This window comes from Xenopus tropicalis, chromosome 1 (assembly GCF_000004195.4).
Source record: "Xenopus tropicalis strain Nigerian chromosome 1, UCB_Xtro_10.0, whole genome shotgun sequence".
Lineage (NCBI taxonomy): Eukaryota > Metazoa > Chordata > Amphibia > Anura > Pipidae > Xenopus > Xenopus tropicalis.
In genome coordinates this window covers 17128041-17145134 of record NC_030677.2, presented here as the reverse complement: position 1 = coordinate 17145134, position 17094 = coordinate 17128041, and the positions used below count along the sequence as shown (strand labels likewise).

The 17094-nt window shown below is 43.1% G+C and overlaps 1 protein-coding gene across 2 annotated transcripts in view; it reads right to left on the bottom strand.

Annotated features, from left to right (window-relative positions):
- sfxn5 (sideroflexin 5) overlaps positions 1-17094 on the bottom strand; it is a 91401-nt gene that overhangs the window by 19150 nt on the left and 55157 nt on the right. For both annotated transcript variants that reach the window (XM_031897791.1, NM_001004915.1), the window contains 1 exon segment: positions 6853-6970. In XM_031897791.1, the coding sequence (XP_031753651.1) occupies positions 6853-6970 (118 nt within the window).

The following is a 17094-nucleotide window of genomic DNA, read 5'->3' as shown; positions in this document are numbered from 1 at the left end:
GTTTCACTAACTTTGGGCACGGTTATGGTAAAGTTTTTATGTTGGTTCCCTTTGATTCCCCTAATGAAGTCAACTGGGGGTCAGGGTATTCATTTCATAATGTGCAATTATGTATCTGCCACTCCAAAAATAAGTGGGGCTAGCCCAGGAAGAGAAAGTTCAGTAGAAAGTAACTTCCTGTAGGAGGTCAGAGCTCCAAGGCCCTTTTGGCACATAAGGCAGGTATAGCCTTATCTTAGGGAGAGACGTGTGTTGTGGCTCCATGGGGGAGCCCATCATTAGTGCATTGAGATCCCCTCAGTACAAATCCCAGTACTAAACTGAAAGTTAGGAATGAGCCCATCGGTCATATTTTGAGCTGTATCTTGGCTATACCCATTAGGCTTCTTGCCCATGCCTTATTATGATCAGTGCCGGACCGGCCTACCAGGAAAACTCCTGGTGGGCCCAGGTGTCAGTGGGCCCTCCTGCTCCCGGCCATCTGGCTTTATGGTTATTCCCTATTTCTGAATGAAAACAGAGAAATAGATGGAAGAATAGATTTTAGCATGTAAATAAAAGAGATTAGGATAATAAAGATGCTGGGTGAGGAAAGGAGGAAAAATAGTTTGGAGAGTGGGCCTTTGGTCTAAGGTTTTTTTGTGGCCCCCTGGGGTCCCAGTCTGACTGCCAACCCCCCCCCATTTATGCCCCCTACAGTCTTGCTTCTATCTAAGATTAATTTGAGAGGGACTCCCTACTACCAAAGCCTCTAGATCACTTATGAGGGCTCTGCTATTCTATGCAAAAAAAAAACTGTGGCCCTACACTGGATGGGTTCCCTACCTCCTACTTTAAATAAATGGATAAAGTTGATTAACTCACAACTGGAACTCTACAGGTTAACATATCTAGCCAGAAGATGCCCACTAAAGTCCGAGAAGATTTAGAACCCATGGTTGGAGTCTCCAGCAACAACTGTCTAAAGCACCATAATACACTCTCCATTCCCTACTTCTCACTTTCTTCCTACTATCATTTCCCTTGTTTATAAAAAAAATCAATAAAAGTTGACTACTAAACAAAAAAGATAAATTTGAGAGGGTTTATAGGCTGAGTAATGGCTGAGTGCAAACTATAGAAAACTCCTGACTGGGCTGTTACTGTGGGAAATTGTCGGGTCAAAACTGTGTGACTCTTAAAAAATTTGGAAAAGTTGACGTGTCTGCTGAGATTCCCCTTGGGAGGCTACACTTAGATCCTCTGTTTTCTTTTCCTCCTTATATTGGTGAAAAAGGACAAAATCCTCCCCAAGCCCTCGCTCCCGACCTCTCCGTAGCTCCTCTGTCAAGTGGCATTTCATTAAAGCGTCAGCCTTTTAACTGTGGACACATTTCAGCCGCACCAGATCTGCTAATTATTGACAGTTGGTGAAGAGGAGATTTCACTTTTTCCTCCTGTTAAACTGCATCTAATTAGTAATTACTGGTTCCCTGTCATCTCCCTGAAATAATCCCACTGCACATTGGCTCATTAACCTTTTGCTGTTTGCGATTTGGCCTGCCAGCAAAGAGGAGGGCTCCAACAGATTGCGAGAAAAACACCCTACGTTTGGCTGCTGCTGTTCATGGGCCGCAGTGGGGGAAGGAGAGGTGTGAAGTTGGTGGGTACCGCAGCGTTGCCAGGAGGAAGGGGTAGTCTGTGGCTTTGGGGTCTATACAGTTCAGCTTCTGGCTATATGGAACTCTGCACCAGAAACCAGTAGTACAAAATAACAATATGCTCTTAAAGTTGGAGCCATGGGGCACGGATACCTATAAGCAACTCATTCTGTCCTCAGTTACCATTTCTCTTCCTAGTAGTAGCTATAAAAGACCTGAAGGGTAGTAATTGGGCAATTAAGCAGGTTTGTATGTGTGGCTGCCTTGTGAGATCCTGTGTCACATTGGGATCTCTGTTCCATAATGGAGATCTGGATTAATACTGCATACTCCTTTTGAAACTAGTGTCAGTTTCTGCTTTATATACCCCTAAAGGAAAAAATTAGTGGGTAACTTGGGCAAGGGCATTGCTTTCCCAACATATACACAGTCGCTGGGTAAATAAATCCTCTCCGGAGCCTTTCCTGGGAGTCAAACAAATCTGCCTATGGTAGGGGCATATACTCCGCTCCAAAGTAAAAACAAAAACTCAAGCTGTTTCATAATTGGCTGAAACAAGACAGTTGCAGTTTAACATGACTATTCTGGGTCTTGACTTAAAATATTACTATTGTTTATAGGGGTATTTCACCTTTAAGTTAACTTTTAATTTGTTATAGAATGGCCATGTCTATGCAACTTTCAGTTAGCCTTATTTTTTTTTTTATCTTTTATAGTTTTTTTTAATTATTGGCCTTCCTCTTTACAGGTTTCAAATGGGGGTCACTGACCCCAGCAGTCACAAAACTATTGCTCTGTGAGGTTACAATTTTAATAAAATTGTTACTTTTTATTACTTAAAGAGAAGATACTGAGGGCAGAGGGGATAGAGGTAGGAATACTGAGGGCATAGGGGATAGAGGTAGGAATATGGAGTGCATAGGGGATAGAGATTGGTATACTGAGGCATAGGGGATAGAGATAGGAATACGGAGGGCATAGGGGATAGAGGTACGAATACGGAGTGCATAGGGGATAGAGATTGAGATACTGAGGGCAGATGGGATAGAGGTAGGAATACGGAGTGCATAGGGGATAGAGATTGGTATACTGAGGGCAGATGGGATAGAGGTAGGAATACGGAGTGCATAGGGGATAGAGATTGGTATACTGAGGGCAGATGGGATAGAGGTAGGAATACGGAGAGCATAGGGGATAGAGGTAGGGATACTAAGGCATAGGGGATAGAGATAGGAATACGGAGGGCATATGGGATAGAGGTACGAATACGGAGTGCATAGGGGATAGAGATTGAGATACTGAGGGCAGATGGGATAGAGGTAGGAATACGGAGGGCATATGGGATAGAGGTAGGGATACTAAGGCATAGGGGATAGAGGTAGGGATACTGAGGGCAGAGGGGATAGAGGAGAGGATACTGAGGGCAGAGGGGATAGAGGAGAGGATACTGAGGGCAGAGGGGATAGAGGTAGGGATACTAAGGGCAGAGGGGATAGAGGAGAGGATACTGAGGGCAGAGGGGATAGAGGAGAGGATACTGAGGGCAGAGGGGATAGAGGAGAGGATACTGAGGGCAGAGGGGATAGAGGAGAGGATACTGAGGGCAGAGGGGATAGAGGAGAGGATACTGAGGGCAGAGGGGATAGAGGAGAGGATACTGAGGGCAGAGGGGATTGAGGCAGAAGATACAGAGGGAATAGCGGCAGGGGAAACACAAGGCAGAAGGATAGAGTCAGAGGGCAGCAGGGGAAGGATACACAATGCATAGGGTGGATGAATCATTAGATAAATAAGGCACAGAGAAATAACACTTGTTTTGTTCTTGGATCAGTACTTTTCTCTCCCATACAGCATTCTCCTTAATTCGCAAATGTTGTTATTAATCATCTCACTAATCATAAAATCAGCGATGGCCACATGACCTCAGACTGGCGTAATGGAGCCAACACAGACGGTAAGTAATGAGCGAATGGTACATTTCTGAGACATCCACATGAAAAATAAACGACTACTTGCATCTGGGCACTTGGCATTACTCATGGATCTGAGGGAGCTCAGGGCTCGCGGCCACTGAATTCTTGGCGCCTTGCACTGGAGAATGATGGGTTTTGGGTTGCTATCGGTGCTTAAGAGAAAATGTTGCTTAATAAGTGAACAATTTCAATGTAATATACAGAGAGGGCCTATAAGACCTCAGTCAGTCAGGGTGTAAGAAACAATTAGACAACCCACAGCCATTAGCATGTTGTTGAATGATTACTCACAATTCCTTGAGCTTTGGGTAGCATGCTGGGTATTGCAGTTTTACTATATCTGCTTTTGAAAGGAGAAGATGTTAAACACAGAATACTTTAGATCAGTAGTTTAAGGACTTTTATTCCTTTTTTTGTTTAAGCCCCCATTTGACAATCAAAATTTGCCCAGGGCTCCTCCCAAGGTTACAGATATATGAACGCAATGCTAATATAAACCAGCCAGCTTTACTCTGTGATGGCAAATAGGAGTTCACACCAAATATAACCCTAATTGACCTTCAATGAGACTTGCAGGACTATTTAGAAGAGAAAGTTCAGAAGCTGAAGAAGTGGTAATGGGCCACTGTGTGCATCAAGCTTAGCATGGAGACTGAAACACACCTTGTGTATATTATCCTGACTTTATTAAAATATGGGTTTCAATTTATAGAGGATCTAGGTGACAAGAGCCGTACATTTGTATCTGATTTACCTTCCAAAACTCCATGTTGCTTATTGAACAGTTGTGTATATGCACTGCCAGGTGGATGTGCTTGTGTGCACTAGTGAAAAGCACCCCAAGAGACTTCTCCCGTACTCCCCTGGGTCCTTGCTTTGGTTTTGGAGACTGGGAGATATTGAGCCTACATATTGTCCTATATGTGAGGTATGCCTATTTATTCAAGATATTAGTGCAGCACCTCCCTATAGCAACAGCTGATAGTGAATTTTTCTGTACCGAGCTAAACCGGGAGTGCCAGTAATCCTGCGGAGGACAAAAAGTGCTTTAAAGGGATACTTGGGCTCAAGGCACCTATATAGCATTTCCAGGCCAAAATCCACCAGTACATGCATCTCTCTGACAATGCCCCCTGGTGCCTGCTGTGGGACATCACTGGATATCCTATAGCCCCCAGGCATAGTACAACATACTCACAGTGCAAGTGATTAGTCCAGATTCCTGGGCATAAAGGACACTAGAGACAGCACAAAAGGGATTATACGGTACTTCTGGCCGCTGGAAAGTAGATGACTCCACACACATAGTACTAACAGTCTTGCATACCCAAACACACATACACACACAAAACAGTAATAAAAGTCTCAAACATACAAGCAAATCTACTCACATAATACAGTTGCTCATACACCTAAATTCTTTGGCCCCTCTTCTGTATTATACAAAGGTACAAATACAATAGAGTTTTCTTCCCCAGGGATAAACACATTAATAACAACAACCTTCCCAGTATTAAAAGTATGTGATCATTTTTAAGTCATGCCCATTACTGCAAAATCATGGCACGTGTGTTTATTGTGCTTAAAGAAAAACTTTACCCCTGAACAATGTGGGTCTCTATAAAAACACATTGCATAAAACTGTTCAGATGTAAAACCCTGCTTCAGTTGATACTGTACTGATAAAAGTTTAAAGTTTGCTCCAGAAAGACTTCTATAGTTTATATAAATAAGCTGCTGTGTAGCCAAGGGGGCAGCCATATAAGATGGAAGAAAGAAGAAAAGGCACAGGTTACATAGCAGATAATAGATTTGTAGAGACATTTGTAGAATACAATACACAGCTTATCTGTTTTCTGCTCTGTAACCTGTACATTTTCTCCTCTTTTTAATTTTATATAGCTACCCCAATGGCTATTATACTATCTATAGTAGCGATTTGAAGTAAACACAAAAATTTTACCAGAGCAGGGCAAGAGAAAGGTAATATTTACTGATATAATATATTTAGCCTATTGAAGAAACTTACCAAACTGGAACATATATATATATATATATATTCTAGTTTGGTAAGTTTCTTCAATAGGCTTAATATATTATAAACTATATGTGGGTTAAGTATTCATTCTGGGGGTATAGTTTTCCTTTTAAAGAGACCTGACACCTTCAGGCAAAATAAACTTACACTACAGGTATTGGACCCCTTATCGGCAAATCCATTATCCAGAAAGTTTCGAATTACAGAAAGGCCATCACCCATAGACTCTATTTTAATCAATTAATTCACATTTTTAAAAATGATTTCCTTTTTCTCTGTAAATATAAAACAGTACCTTGTACTTGATTCCAACTAAGATATAATTACCCCTTATTGGGGGTAGAACAGTCCTGCTGGGTTTATTTAATGGTTAAATAATTCCCTTTTCTCTGTAATAATAAAACAGTACCTGTACTTGATCCCAACTAAGATATAATTACCCCTTATTGGGGCAGAACAGTCCTATTGGGTTTATTTAATGGTTAAATGATTCCCTTTTCTCTGTAATAATAAAACAGTACCTGTACTTGATCCCAACTAAGATATAATTACCCCTTATTGGGGCAGAACAGCCCTATTGGGTTTATTTAATCCCAAAATCTTGTTTATGTGCAAGAATGGGAGACCCAAATTCCCAGGCCCAGGATACACAGTTATAGAGGGAGAGAAGGGAGGGGGACAGAGAGGAGTGTAGTGACATCCAGGAAGTGTATAATGGGAAGAGTAATTGCCTGCCCCGCCTCTGTGACCTAGAAGCCAGTTGAGAGGCGGGGCATATAATATATGATTGACAGCTGATATTTTGAAATGCATTAATAACAGGCATGGTTTAATTAAAAAAAAATATTGGCTTTTGTATTTCATTTTAAAAGAACTTTTATTATACAGCTTTTTATGTCTGCGTAACAGGTTCCCTTTAATTCAGCATGTAAGGCAGACATCATTCTTAATGAGATTCCCTATATTTTTTTCTTACCTTCAGGTCCTGCCTTGGCACTGTGGAAACCTGACAGAAGCTAGTGTTGCCGGGCTGGGAAAGCTTAATGAACCAAGCATTTTAGACTGTTGGTGACTATTTCCGAATATTGAATGGGCCACTTACAGTGCAGGTTGTTGGACTGTGCCAACACACACACAGTAATATGGCCATTCAAGGTAATGGCAGAGCAATCACCCAGTAGAAAGGAAGAGTGTGACTGACCTCTGACATCTGGGGAAAGAGACTGATGGCCAAAGGAAGAGCCAGTCCAAAGGCAGCAAGGCACACAAGGCTATGCACGGGGAGGACCAGTCTTGGGTATGAACGCAGCAGAGATGTCCTGCAGGAGAGAGAGAGACAGAGGGTGAGAGGAATGGTCGCTGGATATGGTGCCAATACAGTCGATGCTGTTTGCTGGGTTCTGCTCAATAACATCAGCTCATTATGATAGTGGGATTTTATTTCTGGCTGGGAACATACTTGCTAGCGCTATGTTGTTTGTTACTTACAACAATACATTTCCAGCTTTCCCCGTTAGGATTTTAAATTAGCAGATCCCTATTTTAAGCCTCGCACCAAAGTAAAATCTGCATGTTTTTTGACATTGACATTGCGTTCCTCAGCGAGACACGCATTCTCCTAATGACTGCATTTCATACATTATGAAACAAGAAAGCAAGCAGGTGTTACATGCGCTAATTTTTTGTTTACTTTTACATTAATTACCAGACTATGTAACAAACTGTCACCGTACAAACATACAGAACAGGAACCAGGTGAGGAACCGTCGACTTCTTTCCTTCCGGATCCATGAATAATGTGACACACATTTCTGTTACGGTTTTAAGAAAAGGAGTGTCATTCTCATCAGTGGATGAAGACATCTCCCACAAGACCCTGACTCTACTCCATGCTATCCAGTCCTATGTGTTTCTACTCCATGCTATCCAGTCCTATGTGTCTCTACTCCATGCTGTCCAGTCCTATGTGTCTCTACTCCATGCTATCCAGTCCTATGTGTCTCTACTCCATGCTATCCAGTCCTTTGTGTCTCTACTCCATGCTATCCAGTCCTATGTGTCTCTACTCCATGCTATCCAGTCCTATGTGTCTCTACTCCATGCTATCCAGTCCTATGTGTCTCTACTCCATGCTATCCAGTCCTTTGTGTCTCTACTCCATGCTGTCCAGTCCTATGTGTCTCTACTCCATGCTATCCAGTCCTATGTGTCTCTACTTCATGCTGTCCAGTCCTATGTATCTCTACTCCATGCTATCCAGTCCTATGTGTCTCTACTCCATGCTATCTAGTCCTGTGCACGTCTACTTCATACTATCCAGTAATATGCATGTCTACACCATGCTATCTAGTCCTGTGTACGTCTACTTCATGGTATCCAGTAATATGCATGTCTACTCCATGCTATCTAGTTCTGTGCATGTCTACTCTATGCTATCCAGTAATATGCATGTCTACTTCATTGTATCCAGTAAGATGCATGTCTATTCCATGCCATCTAGTCCTGTGCATAGCTACTTCATGCTATCTAGTCCTTTATATATCTACTCCATGCTATCTAGTCCTATGCATATCTATTCCATGCTATCCAGTTCTGTGCATGTCTGTTCCATGCTGTCTAGTACTATGCATGTTTATTCCATGCTATCTAGGCCTGTGCATGTCTACTCCAAGCTATTCAGTCTTACTCTCTAACCTCTTTGTTTTTTGTGCACAACTTTCGTCACTCTCTTTCCTTTCTTCTCCATTTATCTCCTAAAGCTTATTTTATGCTTGTACCTTCTTTCTTTTCCTATACTATTCTCCTTTTCCATTTGCTCTTTCACATTGCCATGTTGTGGGATTTCTTGTCTTTCATACCACCCTCTTTTAGATGTTTTTTTTCTCTCTCTCTCTTTCTCTGTCTACTCCTTTTACCTACTCCTTACCCCACATTCCATTCTCTATTATTATATTAGCTCTTATGGGCATTTGTACCACATACAGCTCCATGTGTGCTTGGATAAACCAGACTATACCCCTAGGTAGCAAAGCTTCATGTTGGCTTTGAAACCGGGGCCAAAGTAAATTAAAAAAGGGTAATTGCCATGCAGGCATCCCACTGGGTCTACATTTGGAAGGGTCCCCCACAGGACTAGCACCTGTACTAACCCCCCCGAAGGTGGCCCTGAGCACATTACACATTACCATCTCACACATCTGGCGCTATATAAAAGCAAAGTCATCATTTTAATAACAGGGAAACTGGTTCCTTTCTTTTCCCCCAAATCTTGGCACGTACCCATTCACTTTTATCAGGCGTTTAAATGCCTTGGGTGACTTGTAAAGAAGACAGAACCCAACAGATAATTTCTGTCTGTCTTCCACAGCCATCAATAGCCCAATGCATTGCCTAATTAACAGTTATAGCTCATTAGTTTGAGGGAAGAACTTTTGGTTGCACTGTGTCTGTTTTCTATCTGCATCAGCACAATCAGAGGGGAACGTGAGAGCAAGTCACATAATGACTTCAGCAAGTGCACATACAAATGAAGGCCCTAAGGGCTGCGAGTTACAGAAGAACAGACAGACTGAGCCAACCCCGTCTTTGTTTGAGAAAACTTCAATGTGATCAAGAGATTAGGATGTGTTGGGACACCTATACAGGAAGTATCAAGAGCGATCGTGCAAGCGTGAAAGCGTGTCAGTGACGCTGAGGTGACAGGTACAAGAGATTACACCGCTCCTTCAATGAATGGACCAGATTGCCAGCTTTAATGATGGTGTCAGGTTGGATTAATTTTCTAGCAGGTAAAAAACAAAAAGAGTGCTTGGAAGCAGATGACTCTTATTCTATGCCAACCCTTGGGCTCTGTCATTGTAAAGAACTGTGAGTTTTTGCAGAAATAAAACCAGTAACTGTGACTGAAGGAAAGGGAGGAGGATCAATATGTTAGGGCATCTACTGTTCATTCTGTGCGGCTTTAACTAAGTGCCAGAATGGTGCCTTTCTTAGTTCTGGTTATTATTTATATAAAAGGCCTTTCAGTTGCCAGTCCTTTAGCTGACAACTAAAATCGACAACCTGCAACCACCAAAACCAAGGGTTCCAACTCATACCATGAGGCTATTATCCTGCTGCTACTATAGGCACCATCTCTCCCTACTATACCTGCTATCCCACAGCCCCAGTCCCTTCCCAGAGGCTATTATCCCACTGCTACTATAGGCACCATCTCTCCCTACTATACCTGCTATCCCACAGCCCCAGTCCCTTCCCAGAGGCTATTATCCCCCCACTGCTACTATAGGCACCATCTCTCCCTACTATACCTGCTATCCCACAGCCCCAGTCCCTTCCCAGAGGCTATTATCCCCCCACTGCTACTATAGGCACCATCTCTCCCTACTATACCTGCTATGCCACAGCCCCAGTCCCTTCCCAGAGGCTATTATCCCCCCACTGCTACTATAGGCACCATCTCTCCCTACTATACCTGCAATCCCACAGCCCCAGTCCCTTCCCAGAGGCTATTATCCCCCCACTGCTACTATAGGCACCATCTCTCCATACTATACCTGCTATGCCACAGCCCCAGTCCCTTCCCAGAGGCTATTATCCCACTGCTACTATAGGCACCATCTCTCCCTACTATACCTGTTATCCCACAGCCCCAGTCCCTTCCCAGAGGCTATTATCCCACTGCTACTATAGGCACCATCTCTCCCTACTATACATGCTATCCCACAGCCCCAGTCCCTTCCCAGAGGCTATTATCCCCCCACTGCTACTATAGGCACCATCTCTCCCTACTATACCTGCTATCCCACAGCCCCAGTCCCTTCCCAGAGGCTATTATCCCACTGCTACTATAGGCACCATCTCTCCCTACTATACCTGCTATCCCACAGCCCCAGTCCCTTCCCAGAGGCTATTATCCCACTGCTACTATAGGCACCATCTCTCCCTACTATACCTGCTATCCCACAGCCCCAGTCCCTTCCCAGAGGCTATTATCTCCCCACTGCTACTATAGGCACCATCTCTCCCTACTATACCTGCTATCCCACAGCCCCAGTCCCTTCCCAGAGGCTATTATCTCCCCACTGCTACTATAGGCACCATCTCTCCCTACTATACCTGCTATCCCACAGCCCCAGTCCCTTCCCAGAGGCTATTATCTCCCCACTGCTACTATAGGCACCATCTCTCCCTACTATACCTGCTATCCCACAGCCCCAGTCCCTTCCCAGAGGCTATTATTCCCCCACTGCTACTATAGGCACCATCTCTCCCTACTATACCTGCTATCCCACAGCCCCAGTCCCTTCCCAGAGGATATTATCCCCCACTGCTACTATAGGCACCATCTCTCCCTACTATACCTGCTATCTCACAGCCCCAGTCCCTTCCCAGAGGCTATTATTCCCCCACTGCTACTATTGGCACCATCTCTCCCTACTATACCTGCTATCTCACAGCCCCAGTCCCTTCCCAGAGGCTATTATCCCCCCACTGCTACTAAAGGCACCATCTCTCCCTACTATACCTGCTATCCCACAGCCCCAGTCCCTTCCCAGAGGCTATTATCCCCCCACTGCTACTATAGGCACCATCTCTCCCTACTATACCTGCTATCCCACAGCCCAGTCCCTTCCCAGAGGCTATTATTCCCCCACTGCTACTATAGCCATGCCATGTAGTACAGGTAGGCCTTACACAGCAAGGGAAATGACACTTCTCCTGGCCAGGAACTCCGGGCAGGGAGGCTTGCGTGACGTCACAGGGGGCAGGGCGTGATGGGTTGATACAGGGCAGGTCTATGACATGGAGATCTGCGACTGGTCAATCGCCGCGTCAATCTTAGAGAATCCTGTCTGGTTTTCAAAATTGAGAATACCAGGCAGGTAGTCAGCCCTACCGAAAACCGAGCTGTCTGGGTCAAAACCAGACAGGTAGCAACCCTACTCATCTCATATTCATGGGTCCTACTCCATGAGCACAGAATACTAGCACTCGAGGCTTAATGATACAGGTCATAGAACTCTGAGTATCACTCATGTCTTACAAGGGATAATGTACTCCCTACTGTAAATGATAAGGATATTAGCAGTCACTGAGGGGTTCTGTGCCCATATAAAGGCACAAGGCTGCAGGCTGAGTTATACAGGGAACTCTGAGTATCACTCATGTATTATAAGGGATAATGTACCCCCTACTGTAAATGATAAGGATATTAGCAGTCACTGAGGGGTTCTGTGCCCCCCATATAAAGGCACAAGGCTGCAGGCTGAGTTATACAGGGAACTCTGAGTATCACTTATGTAATATAAGGGATAATGCACCCCCTACTGTAAATGATAAGGATATTAGCAGTCACTGAGGGGTTCTGTGACCATATAAAGGCACAAGGCTGCAGGCTGAGTTATACAGGGATCTGTAAGTATCACTAATGAAATATAAGGGATAATGGTGGATCTTTCAGTGTATGGCCATCTTTACCCCTACCAGACATTGCATCAATGCTTACTACCAATTCCATTCCCCAATGCTAACCCATCAAAGATATCCTTTCTACTGAATGTATTTCTCTATTAAGAGAACCAATGTACCCATTCCTGCCTTCACATTTATGTCGTTGGTGAACTCCCTGCAAAAGAGAATCTACGCCGGAACTGAAGAAGTCCCCTTTGGCTTTGCTTTCCTGCGGCTCGGAACACAAAAGGGAGGGCTACTTAAGCAAGCGGCCGTGACAGCTCGTTGTGATGGCAGAGTGGAAATTAAGGGCTTAAGAGGACAAGGGTAATAAGATATCTCTGTGCAATGAGTTAGCAAATATACACCAAATTATGTGTGAAGAGGACTCGGATCCCATCAATGATTTGCAAGTGAGCCCTGACTTACATCACTTATTAAGATTGTTGTTAGCCTTTAAATTGTCCCGCAGCCTTGTGGTCACATCCCCCCAGCCCTCTCCCTTCTCTGAAGTTTCATCGTTTGTAATTAATGCCCTCTTGGTCTCCCTTAATCATCTAAGCCCAACAAAGTAATAAAGAAAAAAAAAACACAGGCGAGAAATAGCGAACCAATTTAAAATTAACATGGATAGCGTGAGGCGTCCTGCGGAGTGGTAACGAAGAAGTCCAGTTCACATTATAATGGATGGAGCATCCTAATTAAGCAACAATATGACTTCATTTAAAGAGTGAGGACGGGGGGGGGGGTCCCCCCAATTAAAAGAAGAAGGTGTAATTTCTTAATTGGACATCTGATTCTAAGATTGGTAGGACTCTGCCTTCAATTAATAATTTATTAAAGAAGAAAAAAAAAAGTACTGACGGTCATTATTATCCAGTTTAAAGGGGACCTCGTTTGCAACAGAAGTGATAATCCTGAGCTGGCGATTTCTGCAGCATTCGGACTTTGTTATCAACACTTTCTCAAACCAGTCTTCTTTTTTTTATCTTAAAGGGACATGGCCACAGAAAAGAAAATATATACTAAAACGTTGTAGTAAGTTTAATAAAGTACGGTGATTTTTGGAAGAATTACTAACAAATTGTAAAATGGATAATTACACCTTTGGTTAAATCTTTCTGTTATTAACTAGCAGTCCTGCCCTGCTTTATGGCTGAGATTCTAGCTATCTGTATAACAGAGCATTTTGTCACAGTGGCACAGATCCTATCTGATCCCCCCCATTGTAAGCAGCAGTCCTGCCCTGCTTTATGGCTGAGATTCTAGCTATCTGTATAACAGAGCATTCTGTCACAGTGGCACAGATCCTATCTGATCCCCCCATTGTAAGCAGCAGTCCTGCCCTGCTTTATGGCTGAGATTCTAGCTATCTGTATAACAGAGCATTCTGTCACAGTGGCACAGATCCTATCTGATCCCCCCATTGTAAGCAGCAGTCCTGCCCTGCTTTATGGCTGAGATTCTAGCTATCTGTATAACAGAGCATTCTGTCACAGTGACACAGATCCTATCTGATCCCCCCATTGTAAGCAGCAGTCCTGCCCTGCTTTATGGCTGAGATTCTAGCTATCTGTATAACAGAGCATTCTGTCACAGTGGCACAGATCCTATCTGATCCCCCCATTGTAAGCAGCAGTCCTGCCCTGCTTTATGGCTGAGATTCTAGCTATCTGTATAACAGAGCATTCTGTCACAGTGGCACAGATCCTATCTGATCCCCCCCATTGTAAGCAGCAGTCCTGCCCTGCTTTATGGCTGAGATTCTAGCTATCTGTATAACAGAGCATTCTGTCACAGTGGCACAGATCCCATCTGAGGGGACCTGTCACCTAAACATAAATAGTTATATAATAAATATCCTTTTCAAATTAAACATGAAACCTAAATTCCTTTTTATTAACAAATCCATACCGATTATAAAGGCATTTAAAATCCCAGCTGTCCATCATATATTGCCTGCCCCGCCTCTACGCCTTAGGCATAGAGGCGGGGCAGACAATTACTTTCACTTTCTATTCAGCACTTCCTAGATGTCACTGCACTCCTCACTTTCCCCCTCCCTCCTCACCATCTAATTGTGTAGCCATATAAAGCTTCAGGCATGATACAAAGCTTGCCTTACTAACAGTGCCCACAAAATGGCGCTTCCCTGCTTGCTGTGATTGTGAATTCCAAGACTGAAGGAAACAAAACTTAAATAATTCATCTAGTGTAAGGGAAGTCTATTATGCTTGACAAACACAATAGAAAACAATTAAAAAACTATTTCTTAGGGTCCCCTTTAAAAAAATATTTATAATAAATCGGCTAAAATAAGATACAAATATGCTCAAAATGGTCATTTGAAAAATCAATCATTTTAACTGAAGTTGAGTTTTTAATATTCAGCTAAAGCAGGAGAAATTAGAGAATTTGATCAGATCTGACACTTTTCTTATGTGGATGATTTGTATATAGGGTGCAAATGAAGATATTCAGGGATGAATTTTCCGAATCCCATTTTGTGGGTTAGACAGAACCACAGACCAGTCAGACCAACTGCAAGGGTGTCTCTAGCCTTTGCAGTTCTAACTGCCTGCTACTCCCTAGCAGCCTTCAGGGCATCTTTTCTCTCATGTATCACGTTACAGAGACCCAAGTCACTTTCACAAATACCATTTCCAACTTTGAACTGATCTATGTCCGTGTTTAATTTGCACTTCTTGTCATATCCCAGGGACAGAGAGCTCTTAAAGGGGTTGTTTACCTTTGAATAACTTTGAGTATGATGTAGAGGGTGATATTGTGAGACAATTTGTAATTGGTCTTCATTATTTATTATATTGTAGTTTTTTTTAATTATTTAGCTTTTTGTTCAGCAGCTCTCCAGTTTGGAAATTTGAGCAGCTATCTGGTTGCTAGAGTCTAAATTACCATAGCACCCAGGCAGTGGTTTGAATAAGACAGCAAAATATGAATAGGAGAACACCTGAATAAAAAGATAAGTATTAAAAAATGACAACAACAATAAAACTGTAGCCTCACAGAGCAACAGTGTATGTGCTGCTGGGGTCAGTGACCCCCATTTGGAAGCTTAAAAGAGAAGAAGAAGGAAAATTATACAAAAATTATAAAAAATAAATAATGAAGACCAATTAAAAAGTTCCTGAGAATTGGCCATTTTATAACGAGAAGGTGAACTACCCCTTTAAAGAGGAAGAGATGGATAGGTACCGACATTGACTCCGAGTGAGCAAAATCCCTGTATTTGCCAAAACATTGACTGTATGAGCATACATTTCAGATACTGTAAAACAAGGGTGTTATACCTGTAAGACACAGAGTGTAGGACTCATTATTATTATTATTATTATTATTATTATTAACATTTATTTATAAAGCACCAACATATCCCGCAGCGCTGTACAATAAGTGGGTTTCATACATTGGACATACAGAGTAACATATAAAGCAATCAATAACCGATACAAGAGGTGAAGAGAGCCCTGCACAAAAGAGCTTACAATCTACAAGGAGAAACCTTTAAAGGTACAATAACCCTATGAGCCGTTTGATGTAGTATTTAAATGCTAGCAAATCAATTCAATCCCCAGACGGCCAGAGGCTGTGCAATTGGCATTAACTCTTATTCATCCCACCAGCTCACTATGCCCGGCACGTACTCATCAACTGGTGATGTGACTGCCAGCGTCTGGCTGTTGTGACTTGCCAGTCTCAGGTAGAGAGCGGCCAAATTGCCACCGTCAGATTCCCCTTGTCGTACATCTGCTGATCTGCGCCCAGCCCCGCCACACCTGCCGCCGCGTCTCGTCACCTTGCTCATTAGTGCCGCTCATTTGCATAATATGGCAATGCCCTGTGGGTTTGCTCTGCTAGCCGGTTTTTGTCTATATAGAAATGATATTCAGGAGCCCTGCATGGACAAGTCCCCCCTGAAAAGCAGGAGTGCTGCACAATAGCAATCTGCGGATGGTTTTTGTCACTGCTATTGGACTATAAAGCCTGTCAGTCACAAGGGTGTAACTATATTTGCTTGATTTTCAAAACTATGAGATAATCCATTTTAGAGCAGTGTCCAATTTGGACATTTGCAGCAAACAAGCACCCTGATGTTCATATAATGTTAACTAAATGTTTGCATGGGACAACCATTTCAAGCCTGAGAAAAACAGATCTGTCAGGTATCAATTGTGGATACACAGAAAGGGGTTGTGGGAGCACTCCAAGGCTAAATAGAGTATACAAATACAATGGAAGTGTGACTGATCTGGCCAAATTAGCTACAAGCATACAAAAAAAGAGAGGGGGATTGATCAATGCACATTCCCTGGTCCCCTGTTTCATAAGTAAATTATCTTTGCTAGTGCATGTGTTTCCAAAAACAGGGGTTTTTAGTTACAAAATTATGATTATAAGATTGGTAAGCCACCATACCACGTCAAGGTATCAATTGTGGAACAGAAATGTGCAGAAACCTGTCCTATATGCACCTTACTGTTAGACACCGGGCAAAAACACCATTATACACCTCTAAAGGGACTGTCCTGCAGGGGAAACTTTTCATTTCTGGAATGTGCCCCCCCCACGCCCTACAGGCTTACCCATCACCTTTTATTCATTGGCAGCACATAGTTTGTCACATGGAGTTACATTTCATGCATACACTTCAGTGAAACAGTGACCTCTAGTGCCCAAACTGCCAGTTTCATGCACTGCCTGATCAGCATAATGTGCATATAAGGCAGGGGGCAGACTGCAGAAAAGGCCCTGGAGATATCGGTCTGATTCCCAACCAGATATGAGTCAGGCAGGCTGTCATTCTGGCCTCATACACAGGCCAAAAAGCTGTCTATCGATCTTGAGTGGCTGCAGCCAATGGTGGCTCCCGTATGGCCAGCTTACATAATTTTGTCAAATTTGACACCAAATCTAATTGAAATCCACCTGTTAATTAACATTGTAGGTGCATGTTGCATGGCTGCACAGA